We start from the raw sequence: 14,951 nt of genomic DNA on the forward strand, positions 1-14,951 counted from the left end.
AGACGCGAAAGGAAACAAACAAAACAAACGGGAAGCATGTCTTTTAGCAAATCTCTGCTCGCCGCACGCAAGCCGGCACATCTCCCAACCAGCCATGCGTGCAAGCACCAGTCACCAGCCACCAGCCGCCAACCCTCTACAACCCTCCTGTCAGTTGTCATTGCATGGACGACATGTGCGAGATATGAAGGTGGTGGGAAGGGGGGTGGCGCTTGACAGTAGCAGACCAATACGACGGCAGCTGCAGCAGAGCGAGGTGCTGAGAAGGGAAGCAGGGAAAAGAGCTGCCGCACCACATCACCCACGAGAACGCGCCTTCACTGGAGCCTCTGCACCTTCTAAACCCGCTCTCTGTGGCCCCCTCCCTTTCTCACACCGGACTCTGTCGTCGCTATTCACAGGAGAGTGAAGAACTCCTTCGGCTCGTCGCCTTGCTCAACGTACAGCGCACGCACATCCGCAAGCACCTCTGTTACCGCGTCAGCCCTCTCCGCCACGCCTGCAGCGTTGGCACTGTCGCCAGGGAAGATGATGCTGCAGTTAGTCCATTCACCAGCCTCCAGTGACTCCACTGCCGCGGTCTGCACCGCCGGCTCGCTGGAGCTTAGCATGTGACGCACAAACGCGCCCACAACGTCGGCCGAGCTCTCCACTGCGTCGGCACCGCGCCACAGGTAAACGGTGGTACCGATGCGCTGCTGGAAGCCAAGCGCGTAGCAGCGGTCTTCCTCGAGGTCGTCGAGGTCCGCAACAGCCACTTTCGTCCCCGCCGTAAACGGGTAGGCGTAGGCAAAGCTCTCCCCTTCCGCCATGCGCACGGCGACGTGCGCCTGCTCGTCGCCGTTGCGAGCGGCAGCGGCAGCGAGCGACAGGTCCGAGATGCCCTGCCGCGGAAGAGAAACGCCGGCAGGGCCCATGCTCGGCGTGAAAACCGCCGCCATAGCTGAAGAAGCAGCGGAAGGCAGAAATACGTCTTGGGGCTCGCTTGCCGCCGGTTCCGGCACTGAGCCGGCAGCGGCAGCTGGCAGACTGTCAGCACGGTTGCGGTACTGCGATGCAGAGGCGCCAGTTGATGAAGAGTACGCAGCGGCATTACTCGCAAGCCGATCACCCTCGCTCCCCCGTCGGAGCGAGCCGCCATTGCCAGAGGACGACACGCGCAGCTGTCGCGGCGTACGAGGTGTGTGCCGCCCGGTGCGGAACGAAGAGGACGCCGGCGCAGGAGGATTCACGGGTAGAAGAGGGTTCGGCAGCAGTGTCATGTGTCCAGTCGCGCTTGTCTGTTGGCCGCCTGAGACCCTTCCGCTGCTACTCGCGCCGACGCCCTTTGTAGCCCCTTCACGTGCGTGCCGCCGCACCCCTTCGCTGGCGTCCAGCCGATCCTCCTCGGCGGTATAGCAGCTCAGCATGGCGCCAAGTCGCGTGTTTGAGAGGAGAGCATCCCATTGCGACTGCCGCGCAAAGCGAATGCGCACCTGACTCGCGACGTGCAGCGACAGCAGCCGCTGCGCCACCTCCGCCGACACAGCCGCAGTTGGAACAGGGAACGGGGAAGAGGACCGCGGCCACGAAGCCGGTGATATAGCCGGCAGCAGTCGCACCTGCCGCATCGGGTTGAAGTGCACGGTCTTCCCGGCGTTGGTGACACTTGTGCGCGCCTCGCCGTGGTAAAAGCTGAAGCGCAGCACCTGCCGGCAGGCAGCGAGCGCACGTTCACTGTAGACTTTATTAAGACACTGCGATCCCATGACGACGCATCCCGTCACGACATCGACGTCTTCGTCACCGCTGGGGTCAGCACCGGGGCCCACATCGGTGCCCCGAGAGAGCCGTGGCCGCTGCTTGCCCTTCTGCTTCGATCGTCCGGCGTCGGCGCTGCTGGCTTCGCCTGCAGCTCGCGCACCAGGCGCGAAGAGAAACAGGTAGCCCAAACGCGGGTCTAGTGACAACGTGTTGGGAAGCGCCGGCGGCGCACCGCTCATGTCAGCCGCGCGCGTCAGGACATCGCTGCGCAGCTGCTGGTGTGCTTCCTTGTCACGAGGAGAGAGGAAGCCAAGTGTCCGCCCCTCAGCAGAGCACGGGGAGGGTGGAGACGGCGGCAAGGAAGAGCGGGACGCGACGGCGCCGGCGACGGTCGAGGGCGTTTCGCAGTCAAAGTACGCTGTCAGCTGGTAGGAGAAGGGCATCGGTGACGTCGACGTGTACGGGGCGTAGGCAAACACGCTGTTCAGCAGCGGCGTGGACAACTGCGCCTCCCACAGGCGCAGGTTCATGAAGAAGCCGAGGTTTGGATTGCACACGTTTCGGCGTGCCCGCACGAGCTCGTAGGCGCGGTCGTAGCACAGCCCCTGCTTCCACATGACGTAGGCGATAACAAACGTGCAGGAACGCGACACGCCCTGCTGACAGTGCACAAAGACTCGCCCCTGATGCCTCTCCACTGCGTCCTCGATGAAGGCGTTTACGACGGCAAAGAGGGAGAAGATCGGCTCATCGGCGGCGTCGCTCAGGCTGAGCGTCAAGTACCGGAAAAGGTCTGGGTAGAAGCTATCGATGCACCAGCTGACGGTGTTCACGATATGGGTGATGCCTTTGCGGAGGAGCTGCGCTCGATCCCGCGCTGCGTCCTCGCCGCCGACAAAGAGGTACGGCAAAACCTGCGTCACCTCCGGCTGCGACGCCTTCAGCCGCTGCGCGCGTTCCTGCTGGTTGTACACTTCATTGCACTCAGCGTCGTCTTCGAACGGCGGTGCTAATGCTACCCTGTAGCGACTCGTCGAGACGTTCTCGGTGCCGGCGTTGTGGCGGCTGGCGATTTCGTCCCTGCCTTGACCGCCCCCGTCGGCGCGATGGTGCTGGTGCCGTGTGTGAAGATGACGCTCGGCAGGGCAACTCTCCAGCTGCGCATTGTCCTTTCGGTTACGCGGAACGGAAGGCAGGTCTGCCGCTCGAGCAGGGCCGCTAGTGTGCTGCAACGCCTTCTCTCTCTGCCCTTTCTCCTCTGCGTTGATGAGCGGCTGCAGTTTCGGCACCGCTGCCGCCTGAGGGGACAAAGTGGACGCATCTGTGCTGCCCTCCTCTGCAGAGGCGCTGCGGAGCGTCGAGCGTGCCTTGGCGGCGGCAGCGGCGGCTGGCGCCGCAGGGCGGAGTGAGTCGAGCGGGAGACTCAAGACGGGGGTTTGTGTTGCAGATGTTGCAGAGGTCAGTGTGGCTGGGGGGGCGGACGAGGCATCTGGCGGAATCGTGCTGTCAACGCGGCAATCGCCGCTCGGCGTGCCTGACGCGAGCGTCGGCAGCAGCAGCGGTGGCGGTTTGGGTGACGCTGAGTGCGTTGTCCAGGAGTGTCGAAGCGGTCTGCCCATACGGGAAGTCGTCGAGCCAGTTGCGGTGGGGTGTGCTGAGCCTGCGGGCCCCGTGGCTGCGGTACCAGCCGGTGCTGCCCGCTGCACATTGAGGGGCTGGGGCCCCTGTAGCCAGCTGGAGATGTTCAACGAGGGAATCGGCGGCATGATGCCAGAGGCAGCAGCGGCGCCGGCGGCCGCGCCGTCGCCATGTGTGTTGCGACGCGGTGGATGGAACGACGAAAGCGGGTCAGAGCACCAGTTGCCCGCTCCGAACAGGGCTGCACTCGTGTTTGGCCCGCCTGCAGCCGCTCCGGATGCGCTACCGGGCACAGAGTAATGCGCCGAGTTCAGCGGGCTGGCCACGTCGCCCGTGTGCATCCACCGCGGCGTGCCGACACGGACCCCGTTCAGGACGCGGTAGATGGCGTTCAGGCTGTACAGCTCCGCAGGATTGGAGGACACCGCCGTGCTGGTCACGTGGTCGCTGACGCCACCAAATGCCCCTGTGTGACAACCGGTGCTGACCGGCGACGTGGTGTAGGGGGTGGCGGTGCTGCTTCGCTTGTCGAAGCGCATCACGGGCACGGCGACCGAGGAGGGGCGTGTGATGGCAAGGAGCTCCCGCCGCAGTTCCCTTGATGCCCTCAGAGTGGAGATCAGATACTGTAGAGACGAGTTTGAGGTGCCGAAACCGCTGTTGGAGTCGCTCACATCCCTGCCCATTCTGTTGCCCGTTATCACTGCCGAGGCAGCGCCGCCGCCGCTCACGTTCGACGACGCCTTGGAGCTTCTGCGCAGATTCCTTCCAGCAGCATTCACGTTGCTGCCGTCGTCGTGACACCCAGAGGTGACGTCGAGGGTGGGGTGCATGCTGTAGGCACGGATCACGGCCTCTACCTTGGCCGCGTTTAAGTTGTAGAACAGTCTTCGATCGAACTCGGCGCAGTCGAGAAAGAGTTTTTCAATGGCGCGGGCCGTGAACAACCCGGCCGCCGCCGCCATGGCGTCTGCCTGCTTACCCGTGAGGAGGTGGACGCTGAAGTGAAAGCTAGTGGCGCGCGGCGTCGCCTGTGAGGACGTGGAGCGCGGGGACGCCTGCGGAAACCCTCCAGCGCCGCTCCCGTTCCCTGTGGCAGACGATGGTGCCGCTGCGGCAGCAGCGGCCGTAGTGCTGCGCGGGGTCGGGCGGTCACTTGTCGACCCGTTCGTTCGTGGCGTCGCGGAGGGTGAGTACCAGTAGCTGGCGCCGCTGCCGTGGCTGATGTTGGCGAGAGTCGGTCGCGTCATGTCACTCGAGAACGGTGTCGTGAGGCCGCGCGGGGTAAAGAGCTGCACCATGTCTCGCGGCCACTCAGTGTTCGTGTTGGCGCTCATCGCTGCGCTGGTTGCCACCGATCGCGCAGCACCGCTGGGGGTGGCGGCTGAAGGAGAGGAAGGTGGCGGGGTAGCTGATCGGGTGTTCGTAACGCTTACGAACGGTGTTGCTGGCGTCGTGCTGGTCGGCGGCGTCCTCAGCATTGTTGATCGCTGAACGATAACGAGAACGTATACCTCCGCCGCCTGGACCTCGGCGTGGCGCGTGAGATCGACGGGCTGCACGGACACCTCGCGGAACAGCCACGAGTGCGGTGATAGTGGCGTCTCAGCCGGCGCCGATTCGGGCAGCGCCCCTAAACGACTGCTCGCGGGGCGCTGGGGGAAGCTGTCGTCGTTCGCGTTCGGCAAGGAGCGATCTGCTGCTATCGCAGCAGCAGTGGCTGCTTCACCGCTGTCCGCCACCTCATTCGGGTCGCTGTGACGAGAGCCATGAAGCTCGCGCGGACTCTGCAGTAAGTCTTGAGTTGGTCCACTGCGGTTTGTCGTCATGGTGTCGGCCAAAGATGGGATGGAGGCGCCTGCTGACTGTTTGCCCCACCCTTGATCGGATATCGCCTTCGGTGCACCACCGCTTGGCGCCGGTGAAGTCGTTGCTTCGTAGGAACCAAGGCGATGGCGGGTGCCCCTTCGGTCTAGCACGCAGCGCAGCGCATGAAGCGATGTGTCGCACTCGGCGTACTGCCGCTCCATCTCCGCTATTATCTCCTTGCGAAACAGCGCACTAGCGCCACTGCCAGCAGAGTTACCGGCATCGTTGGGGAGCGTGTCGAAGAGCGATGGGGCGCGCGCCAACGCCTCGAGATCCTCGAGGGAGAAGGGGGCGGCCGCAGTAGACACACGGTTGCCCATCTTTCGCTGCCGCTTCCTCTAAAGGCGGCTGTTGCTGACCTCCGATGAGCTTCTTGCCGACGGTACTTCGTTCCGCGCTGTGTCTCTCCCCCCAGCAACGTCGATCGACGCTCGTCGAAGTGTTCGCAGCACACACACACACACAAGCAAAGAAATATATAAAGTGAGAGAGTGCCGCCAAGAGTAGAGAGCACAAAATATGGCGAGAGGCCGACGACGGCCTCCCAATTGGGCACACACGCACACACCAAGAGAAAGGAGAAGGAGGAGGAGGGCGGTCAACCACAGCAACGAGAAGAAAGACGGCGTGAGTGCCGTAATCGCCGACGGAGACCGGCAGCGAGGTAAAAGAAGAAGCGGGACAGTGAAAGGCAGAAATGAAGACCAAGGCAGAGCAGCAACACGGATGGGGGAAGATTGGGAGGAAAGCGAGAAGGGCGGGTGAGCCTCGAACACCAAGGGATAATACAAGACGAAGCACACAACACACAACAGACAACATACAGCAGCAAAGAGCGACCTCCTTTCGTTTTTGTGTTTTCTCGTCCCTGCGCCTACTCACCTCTCCGCTCCCTCGCTCGTCCCCTTCGCATTCACCCGCACACACAAAGCAGAACGTGTGCGCCTACGGAGGGGGAGGGGGGAGCGAGCACACACACACACGTGCACACGCCTGATATCGTTTTGCGGTCCTCCCTGTTGTTCGGTGCTGTTCGTTCAGCAGTTGCTGTCGTTGGTGTGTTGTTTTGCTTATGGCCCTCTTATCGCCTGTCAGATTCAGGCATACAAGCGCCAAAGGTGGGAGGGAGGGAGGGGTGGTGTGCACCCGTGGGTAAGAGGGAGGGAGGAAGAAAGGGCACAGAAATGAAAAGGTATGCACGAGCGTATGGTGTGCGCGAGTGCATGTATATGTGGGTGTGCGCAACCTGTCACGATGCGCAAGAGCAGAGGAGAGCAGCGTAGAGAGACAGAGAAATGTTGTCCAAAGAGAAAGACGCCAGAAAAGATAGGCGAAGCGGAAGGAAAGAGTGGAGATGGTTGATGCGCCGCACGCGCACAAGCTTGTCTTTATACGCAGTCACTGCGGGCAGTGCTGATCCCTGAACGCCACACGAATCACTGCGCACAAGCGCGGACGTCTGCAGCTGTTTGGGCTGTGTATGTGCATGTAGGTCGCTTCTGCGGGCTGGGGATTGATGGATGGATGACAGCCACCCAGCTCTCAGGCGGGAGAGGAAGGGGGTGGGGGAGGGGGGGGGGGGCATCGATCGCATGCATGCATACAAATATACGCACTACGCGGAAAAGCAACAGGCCTCATTGCGGATCGACCACTTTGAAGATGCTGCGGTGATGTTGACTGTGTTCGTTGTTCCTTCACGTTTGCCTCTTTTCTTGTTGCAAGTCATCATCGAGGAAAGAAAGGGAGCCGGTCACGACACAAACGTCATGTCAGGGCAGCGGCACACGCACACAAGCACGCAACGAGAGAGCACGAGGCACAGCAGTCAAAAATGTACATATGCATATATATATATATATATATAAGAATCGGCCGGGCCATGAAAAAGGAGCGGGGAAAAGGTGCCCATGCTCTGCTGCCGCCTGTGCGCACATGCTTGTGAGCCGCCGCATCCGACACACAGGCAAATGAAGGAGAGCACATGTACATATGTAAATAGACGGGAAAGCGCGCATCCGTCCCCCGCATGCGAGCACGCGCACGCGGAGAAGCGACCCGCTCCAGAACAGGCGTACAGCACAACAACGAAAACGAGAAGGGAGGGTCTTCTATTTTACATGAAGCACACACATGAAAATGTGCGCGCGCGTCGGTGGTAAGAGCACTCAGGAGGCCGAGGGAAAAAGAGAAGGGCACACGCACCGGCAGAGACGGAGCGAGAAGCGCAACAAGAGAGGAAGCCGTTTGATTGATGCTATTCGATGTTTTGTGTGTGTCTGTCGTGTATGGGGAGTGAACGGTGGACATGTGCGTACGGAGAGGCCGTCACGCACGTTTGTGGGCGGGCGCGTATGCGTGAACATGCGCAGATGCTTGGCCCTCCTCCTCCCCCTCCGTCGCATACACACACACACACACACGCACACACCTGCACACACTGACACCCAGATGCGTTCCTTCACCGCAGCACCTCTGTCTCCGCTTTCGTGCGTGTTCTCCGAATCATCACGGTTCTTCGGGTGCCTCGCGCACCGACTGAACGTAGTTGATCGGGAACAGTCCTGTACGCTGGTTACACACGCCTTTAAACCAACCCTCCTCCGGGGCGCGGCTGATGCATACGATTTGTTGCCCGGCCTCAAAGGTCAGCTCATCTGGCGCGCGGGCGCGGTAGTCGAAGAGCGCCTGGAACGTCGTCCCTTCCATGTGCGTCGGCGGTGGCGCAGGGGCAGCAGATACGACCGCGGCGGCATTAGCGGCGCTCGTGTGGATGACGGAGCCGTTGCTGTTCACCACGTGCGTCGTCGAATATGCTACCTGCCGCGAAGTGTGAGGCGAGGCGGTCGCACCGCTTGCCGTGCCCTTCGAGGGCAACGATGTGTTTGTACCACTGGCGCCGCCAGAGCGCGTACCGTCCTGCTGAATCATCGCGTGCACTCGCTCAACGAAGCCCAGCGGCGATGACTTGACTAGTGATGTGCCTGTGGCAGTCGGCTTGATACCCGCAGCACCGCCAGCGTGTTGCACCGACCCGCGCGTCCTTGAGGACTTCATGTCGTCAACATTCCTCACATTGCACAGCCGCTGCTGGCGTCGATGCTGGTTGCGCGTCGACATCTTCTGCGTCTCTATATCGCCCCGCAGCTTCTCGATCGCGGCCGTCTCGCGCACAACCGTCGCTGCACTGTCGCTCTCCGAGTTGATGAGGGTGCGGTAGTCTAGCATGGTGCTCCAGCGACTGAGGTTCATCTTCTCTACAATAATGCGAGGGTGCACGTACGCGATGCCAGCAAAGTCGAGAGATCTCAAGGTCGGCGTGACGGCCCGCTCTGCCCGCTCTAGCTTGTGCCGGATGCGCATCACTTCTTCCGCCACCTCGTGCCGCTGCAGCGCCAGCCGCTGGTCCGCCTCCACATACTCCTTCGCGTGCGGGTCCAGTGTGTCGGAGAGGATCTCACGGTGCATACTGTTCGCCCGCATTTCCTCGTCCATCTGCTTTAGCCGTCGCTCCTTGCGGTAGAGGTAGCGGCTGGCGGCGATGTAGTAGTCAGAGAAGCGCTTGAAATGGTGCTGCTGCACGAGCCGCAGCATCTCCCCGAGCGCGTTCTGTTGCTTGTCATACTTGGCAGCAATGCTGTCGCAGCCGTCCAGCGCAAAGTCGTTGAGCGACGTCGCGAGGTCACGCGCGGCGGCGGCATTGTCGATTGTGTCCTGCAGCTTCTGCGCATGCTCCGCGGCGGCCTGCAGGAAGCTCTCGTGCCCGCTCCGCCGCCCCGCCTCGCGCTCCTCCATCTCGAGCCGCCGCTCCACCTCCTTGTGCCGCTGCTGCGCCAGCGTCGCCAGCTCACTCGAGCATGTCTGCAGATCCTGAAAGAGGGTGAAGATGCGGTTCCACACGCTTTGCTGCTTCTCCTTGTTCTGCTGCAGGAACTCGTCGGATTCGGCGCGGTCGGCCTCGTAGCGCTTGCGCTGCTGCGCGTCATCGGAGTTGTAGTTGGCCATCTGCTCCTGTATTTTGAGCATGTCCTCCTCGCAGGCTTCGATTTGGCGGTGCTTCGCCTCGATTACGGCGGTGATATCGCGATCCACCATGCGGAACACTGCCCAGCGCCGCCGACGTTCGCTGTTGCGCGACTCGGCGTAGTAGTTGGAGATGGCCGGGTACTGGTCCGTGATGAGTCGCAAAATGTGCTCGTACACGTCCAGCTGGCGCTTCGAGATGTCCTCGGCAAGGCCCATCTCGCCATTCGCAATGCTTGCCTCCAGCAGCTGCTCACACTGATCGATATCTGGCGAGAGCTCCTCAATCGTGTTCTGAAACACTGTCAGGTCGCCAAAGACGCCACGCGTATTGCCGTCGTCGATGAGCTTCGTCTGCAGCGCGTTGGTGATGAAGACGAGGTCACGTGGCTCGAAGACGACGGACTTCAGCTCCGCCTCGCACTCCTCGATGAAGCGGCGCTGCTTTGGGGTGATGAAGGAGTGCGACTTGGTCTGCTGCAACGTCGACACGAGCTGAATCACCGCCGGCAGCTCTGCATGCTGATCCCCGTCCAGCTCAATGTTGCGGCGTACAAGCCGGCGCTCCGCGATGTGCAGGTTGCAGTGCTCAATGACAGCCTTACTGTTCCAGAAGGCGCCTTTCGGCGCCGTCACGTGCTGCTGCAGCTCCGATAACTGCTGTTCGCATCGCTCGTACTGGAAGTCCAGCTGTGAGATGCTCTGATCGAGCCATGACTGAAACGTGCGGAGGAACTGGTCGCTGCTCACGATAGCCTGCAGCTTCGACTCTTCCTCGAGGTAGACACGCTTGTTGCGCTCGAAGAGCGACACGGTGGCAGTCATCTTCTCCTCTCAGCAGTGCGTAAACGGACTTGGGCGCGCGTCTGCCTCTCTGCCTGTGTTAGTGAGTGAGTGTGTGTGTGTGTGTGTGCGCGCTGCCGTCGCTGCGCGGATCTGCCGTGATAGTGCACTGGAGAAAGCAGCGACGCACGGCGTTGTTGTCGCGTCGGGCGTGTGAGGATGGAAACGTCTGTCGGAGAGTTGGGCCGGGCTTGTCCTGTGCCTACGTGTATCTGCTTTGCGAATGGGGCGGCTGAGGCGAGTCTGCGATAGTTTGTGCGGAGGCGGCCTTGTCCTTGTCCAGCTTAGCTTCCCCGCGTATTTGTGTGGAGAGGGGGTGTCGGTAGAAAACGGCAGGAGGGAAGGGAATAGGTAACGAATTGGCACCATCGGAGGAGCCGAAAAGATGTGCAGGGCGGCTCAAACAACGTTGCCGTGCATTGCATACGTAGTGGAACATGTATCGCGTTTTTTTTAGGTGCGAGCGTGCACGCGTGCGCAACCGAACACGGAGCAGCGAAGGGATGAGTGCCGGGACCAAGCACCGCAGAGCGCCAGAAGAGGGAGAGAAAGAGACGAGAAACGGGCCGGGCTGTCGCATCATCAGCCTGTCAGTCGTGCTGCTCACGTGTCTCTCTTTCGATGGCTTTCGAGCCGCCTCGATTAGCGCATCAATGCAGCTCTGCTCCGCGATCCGCCGTTGGTGTCTCCTGAAATGCTCGAGGCTGAAGAGTAGAGAGCGGCTCTCCGCTCCTCCAAGTGCCACCACGCCAGCCTCCTCTCCAAGTGTCGCGCTCACGTCGCTGCAGAGAGCTCGCAGATGTAATGGTAGTGGCCCATGTACATGCATGCACACGTGCTCGGCATGCACATGCGTGTTTGTTTGTGTGTGTGCGTGTGTGTGTTTCGGTGCGCATCTACGGAAACACATCAAGAACAAACTGAAGAAAAGAGAAGCGCTGTCGTACTCTCCGCGCGCACGGCAACCTCTACTCTGCTGAGTAACAGGTAAGCGTGCGTCATTGTACGCGTGCTGAGTTCCATCTACCCCTTGATGCTGTCCCCTTTACATATGCCTGCGCAGACATTCAAGGGAGGGAAAACGCCACCGAAAAGAAAAGTGCCGTGAACGTGCCTGCGAGGTCTGCGTGTACGATGCCCATATGCCGCGTCTCCGCCAGCGACACGCACACACAGAAAGAGAAATCGCAAACATGGAAGACTCACATGCCCGAGACCCATTCGTGGTTCAGATGTGCCTCCAGCTGTGTGCGCCACTCTGTGTAGCCGTCGCCATTAGCCAGCTCGTCCCTTTCGTCTGTCATCTTGTCACCGTTCGTGTCACTGCTGCTGTCGCTGCTCGCGAGCCTGTGATGTCCGCCGCGTGCTTCATCCAGCCTCCTCGTGGGTGAGGATGACGACGACGCGCCAAAGCTGTCAGCGAAATTCGCCGTCTCGAGGAATTCCCAGTCGTTAGACGAGTACGCCGGGCCGTCATCGGGCTGCGCCGCCACGCTGCCGTCGCGTTGATGCGTGGCAGCGAGATTTGTGAACGTCTGATGAGGTGGGAAAGACAATACAGCAGGGGACGACGTGTGAACGAGCTCCGCCACCGCGATGGGCGCGGCAGCAGCAGCCTCTATGCCAGGTGGCGCACGATTGCTGCCGCCGCTGCCACCGACGCGTGACATCTGGGGTGACGAGGGTGCGAGCGAGTGGGAGTAGGGCCGTGGCGGCGACGAGGGCACCAACGACGGCAGCGACGCAGGATGCGAGGGCAGCGCCTCGCCTTTTGGGCCGGAGCTCTGTCGTGGAATCGAAGAGCAACTCGGTGTCAGAGGGGGTCGAGAGGCTGAAGAAAACGATGATAATGCCCTCGCCGGCACCGCACGATTCAGATGCGCAACATCGCTGGAGCTGTGGCTGTGTGTCGCCTCGGCGACCGTGACCTCGTGGTCATCGTTCTGGTGCGCGGCAGCACTCTGTGGCGTTGCCTTGGAAATAGTACCCAGAGATGTGTCGGCAAGTCCCTGGCCCAACGCCGCCGTCCCCCGAGTCGACGTGTCTCGACTGCGCAGAAGCTCCAGCAGGCTTTGAGCGGCAGACGTCGGTGCAACCTGAGGAGCGGCAGCAGCAGCGAGGGGAGCACTCTCGTGCGTCACCGACTCTGTTTCCATGGCGGCGTTCATTGTCGCAGCATGGCCAAGCAATGAGGAAAGCGGAGACGGCGAGGTGGCATGGAGAGACGAGCCGCCCTCGAGAACTGCAGTAGCCTGTGCAGATGCGCCACGGTGCAGAAGCGATGGCGTAGACTCACGATGCGCCATTCCAGAAGCACGAATCGCAGCTGGCAGCGTCCGGCTCCACGGCGTGCCCGTCTCAAACGCTTCTGTGCCGCCGCGGCGTAACCTCTGGGCCGCGTCCCCTCTGTCCTTGTCCCCCCACGCCGCGCTCGCCCTGTATCGAGTGTGCACACCGGTGCCGACATCGTCCCCGCTGCCATCCCATGAGGGCTGATCCCACGGCGCCTCCACAGCTTCGTGCGCAGGGGCAAGGGATTCCGAATGAAAGCCATCAAGCTCATGCAAGTCACCAGGTCCCTTGACGACTGCTGCGTGCGACCGGCCATCCATCTTCCGCACGGCGGCATCGTCCTCGCCATGTCGGCTGTCACTGCCACTGATGTCGTAGACGAGGTTCAGTGAGCGGCCGAAGGAGCCTCGTACGAGTTCACTCACGGCGGACAGCGATGTGGGACTCCATGGAGAAGATGACGCTACATCCATCATTGTCTCTGCTGCTGCTGCTGACGCGGCCAGTGCGCCCGGCGACATTGGTGGAGTGCCGTCCGGCGCCGCCCTCTCCGTCTGAGTCGACGCACCGGTGCCACAGGCGGTCCCTCTGCCGAGGGCATCCATCACCCGCTCAGACCCCTTCACATAAGCCACAAGCAGCTCAACACTGCGCCGCAGGTGCCGCAGCTGCCGTTTAAGATGAGCCTCACGTTTTGCAGAGGCCTGGGCGCTGGCCTCAAGGACGCGTGCATGGCGCTCCCAGGCGGCACTGTCCGCCAAGGCCTGCAGGAACAGTGCTTGGTACAACTCAACGGTGTTTCGTTGACCATCAGCAGCATCTGTCACGGTGCAGCCCGTTCGATGCGCCTCCGCCTCCAGCTTGCGCAGGAGTCGCTGCAGTCGTGAGGCGGGCCGACGCGATGGCAGTGGCCGCGAAGGCGATGCGTCAAAGTGCGTGATGTCGGCCGTCGGAGTGGCCGTCCTTGAGGGTGAGTCCAGCAACGGTGAGGACGGCGGTGGCAGCTGCGGACCGCGGCGGTGACGAGCGAGCTCTGCCTCGAGTGTTCGATCCTCTACCGCGGCGCCATCGGTTGCCCACCGCCGTGACCTCAGCGTCAGTGCCTGCGCTTCAGAAGGCCCCTGCTGCTGCTGCGCTGACGCGTCTGCCGCACTGTGTAGGCAGTGAGCCCGGGAGCAAGGCACATGCTTGATGTGGCGCGCATGGGCAGCGTCCGCGGCGGGAGTTGGCGGTGCCAACACGGACAACGTTGCCCTACACTTCGTGGGGGAGCCATCGGCGCTGTGGTGAGTAAAAGGGTCATGGTAATGGTGGCGTTGGTGCAGATGCGATGACGACGAGCCGCCAGGCGCTGCGTCTGATGACGGCTGTGTGTAAGGTGGGTAAGGTGTGCGTACGGGAGAGTGGCGAGCGTGGCAGTGCACTGGCTGCCGGCGGTGAGGAGATAAGATGAAGTGCCTGGTAAACGCCACCTCCGATGGAGCCGCCTTCAGACGACCGGGCATGCCCGCCCGTTGTACGGCGCACCTCGTCGCTCTATGGATGTGTTTTCGGTGTGTGCACTGGGCGTCGCTGCAAAGCAGCCAAAGAGCCTGCGTTCAGCGAGTGGCTACCACGACGCAGATATAGACAAGACGCGCAAGCACAGCGACATAAACACAGGTGTCGTTGGCACGCACAGGCACACACGCACATGAAGTCCGTTGAAGATGCGCGCAAGTCCGTCAACGGGCACGGAAAAAGAGAACAGAAGAAAGCCAGCGGGAGAGGCGAGTACAGTCCAGTAAAAGGGCAGGGAGGAGGGAGCAGCAGAGCTGCAGGTGTCCCTGCGCCCTCTTCTCCTCCAACGATTGTCTCATTTCTCAGCCGCTTAGCATCACCGCGCTGAGGCCGGTCGCCGCTTGGCGATAGCCCGTACATCCGTTGGTGTTACAAGCAAACGTGTGTGTGTGGGGGGGGGGGGGGGGGGAAGAGGGGGGCGCGTGTTCGTGCGTGAATACGCCCACACCTGCGTGCCCTCATGTCTTGCGTCCTCCCGGACAGAGACCGAAACGACAGGAGAGAGGGAGAGTCACGAGAAAACAAAAACGGCGGCGTGGGTGGCGGATACACGAATCGCCCTCCCCCTCCCCTCGAACGCCGCGGCGTGTCCTCTAGCGCTCTTCCCTCCTCCTGCTTCCCTCATCGTTTTTCATTCTGTTGCATTGAACCACCACCACGACAGGCAACCGTCAAAACCACCAGCTTCGTCGCTTTATGCAATGGTCATGGCCTGCGTGACGCATGTCTTGGATACGTGCATTTTTTACGTGTGAGGGAGCGAAGGGGGAGGTGAGAGGGGGGGGAACAGGGCGCCCCCATTAACGCTTCGACGTGTTTCATTTCGAAAAGGGATACAACCAACGAAGAAGAGCAAAAAAAAAAAACGGGTTCAGATAGATCCGCCGTGCGAGCCGCTCCGCACGCACTTTGGCACGCGCACACGCCCACACGCACCGAAGGCAAAAGAGAGAGAGAGACGCCCCCATCAGCACATGCGTCGG

General features: G+C 61.6%; 3 protein-coding genes across 3 annotated transcripts; all 3 read right to left on the reverse strand.

Moving 5' to 3' along the window:
* Window positions 1–395: 395 nt before the first annotated feature.
* On the reverse strand, window positions 396–5,570 carry LDBPK_271740 (hypothetical protein, conserved; the record flags this gene model as incomplete). Its single annotated transcript, XM_003861977.1, has 1 exon — window positions 396–5,570. The coding sequence occupies one exon, from the start codon at window positions 5,568–5,570 to the stop codon at window positions 396–398; it is 5,175 nt and encodes a 1,724-aa protein (XP_003862025.1).
* A 2,188-nt stretch (window positions 5,571–7,758) lies between these two features.
* On the reverse strand, window positions 7,759–10,098 carry LDBPK_271750 (paraflagellar rod protein-like protein; the record flags this gene model as incomplete). The annotated part of the gene is made up of 1 exon (XM_003861978.1): window positions 7,759–10,098. One exon carries the CDS (start codon window positions 10,096–10,098, stop codon window positions 7,759–7,761), a length of 2,340 nt encoding a protein of 779 aa, XP_003862026.1.
* A 1,220-nt stretch (window positions 10,099–11,318) lies between these two features.
* On the reverse strand, window positions 11,319–13,913 carry LDBPK_271760 (hypothetical protein, unknown function; the record flags this gene model as incomplete). The annotated part of the gene is made up of 1 exon (XM_003861979.1): window positions 11,319–13,913. The coding sequence occupies one exon, from the start codon at window positions 13,911–13,913 to the stop codon at window positions 11,319–11,321; it is 2,595 nt and encodes an 864-aa protein (XP_003862027.1).
* Between the last annotated feature and the right edge of the window lie 1,038 nt (window positions 13,914–14,951).

The sequence above is a fragment of the Leishmania donovani genome, chromosome 27, assembly GCF_000227135.1.
Source record: "Leishmania donovani BPK282A1 complete genome, chromosome 27".
Taxonomy (NCBI): domain Eukaryota; phylum Euglenozoa; class Kinetoplastea; order Trypanosomatida; family Trypanosomatidae; genus Leishmania; species Leishmania donovani.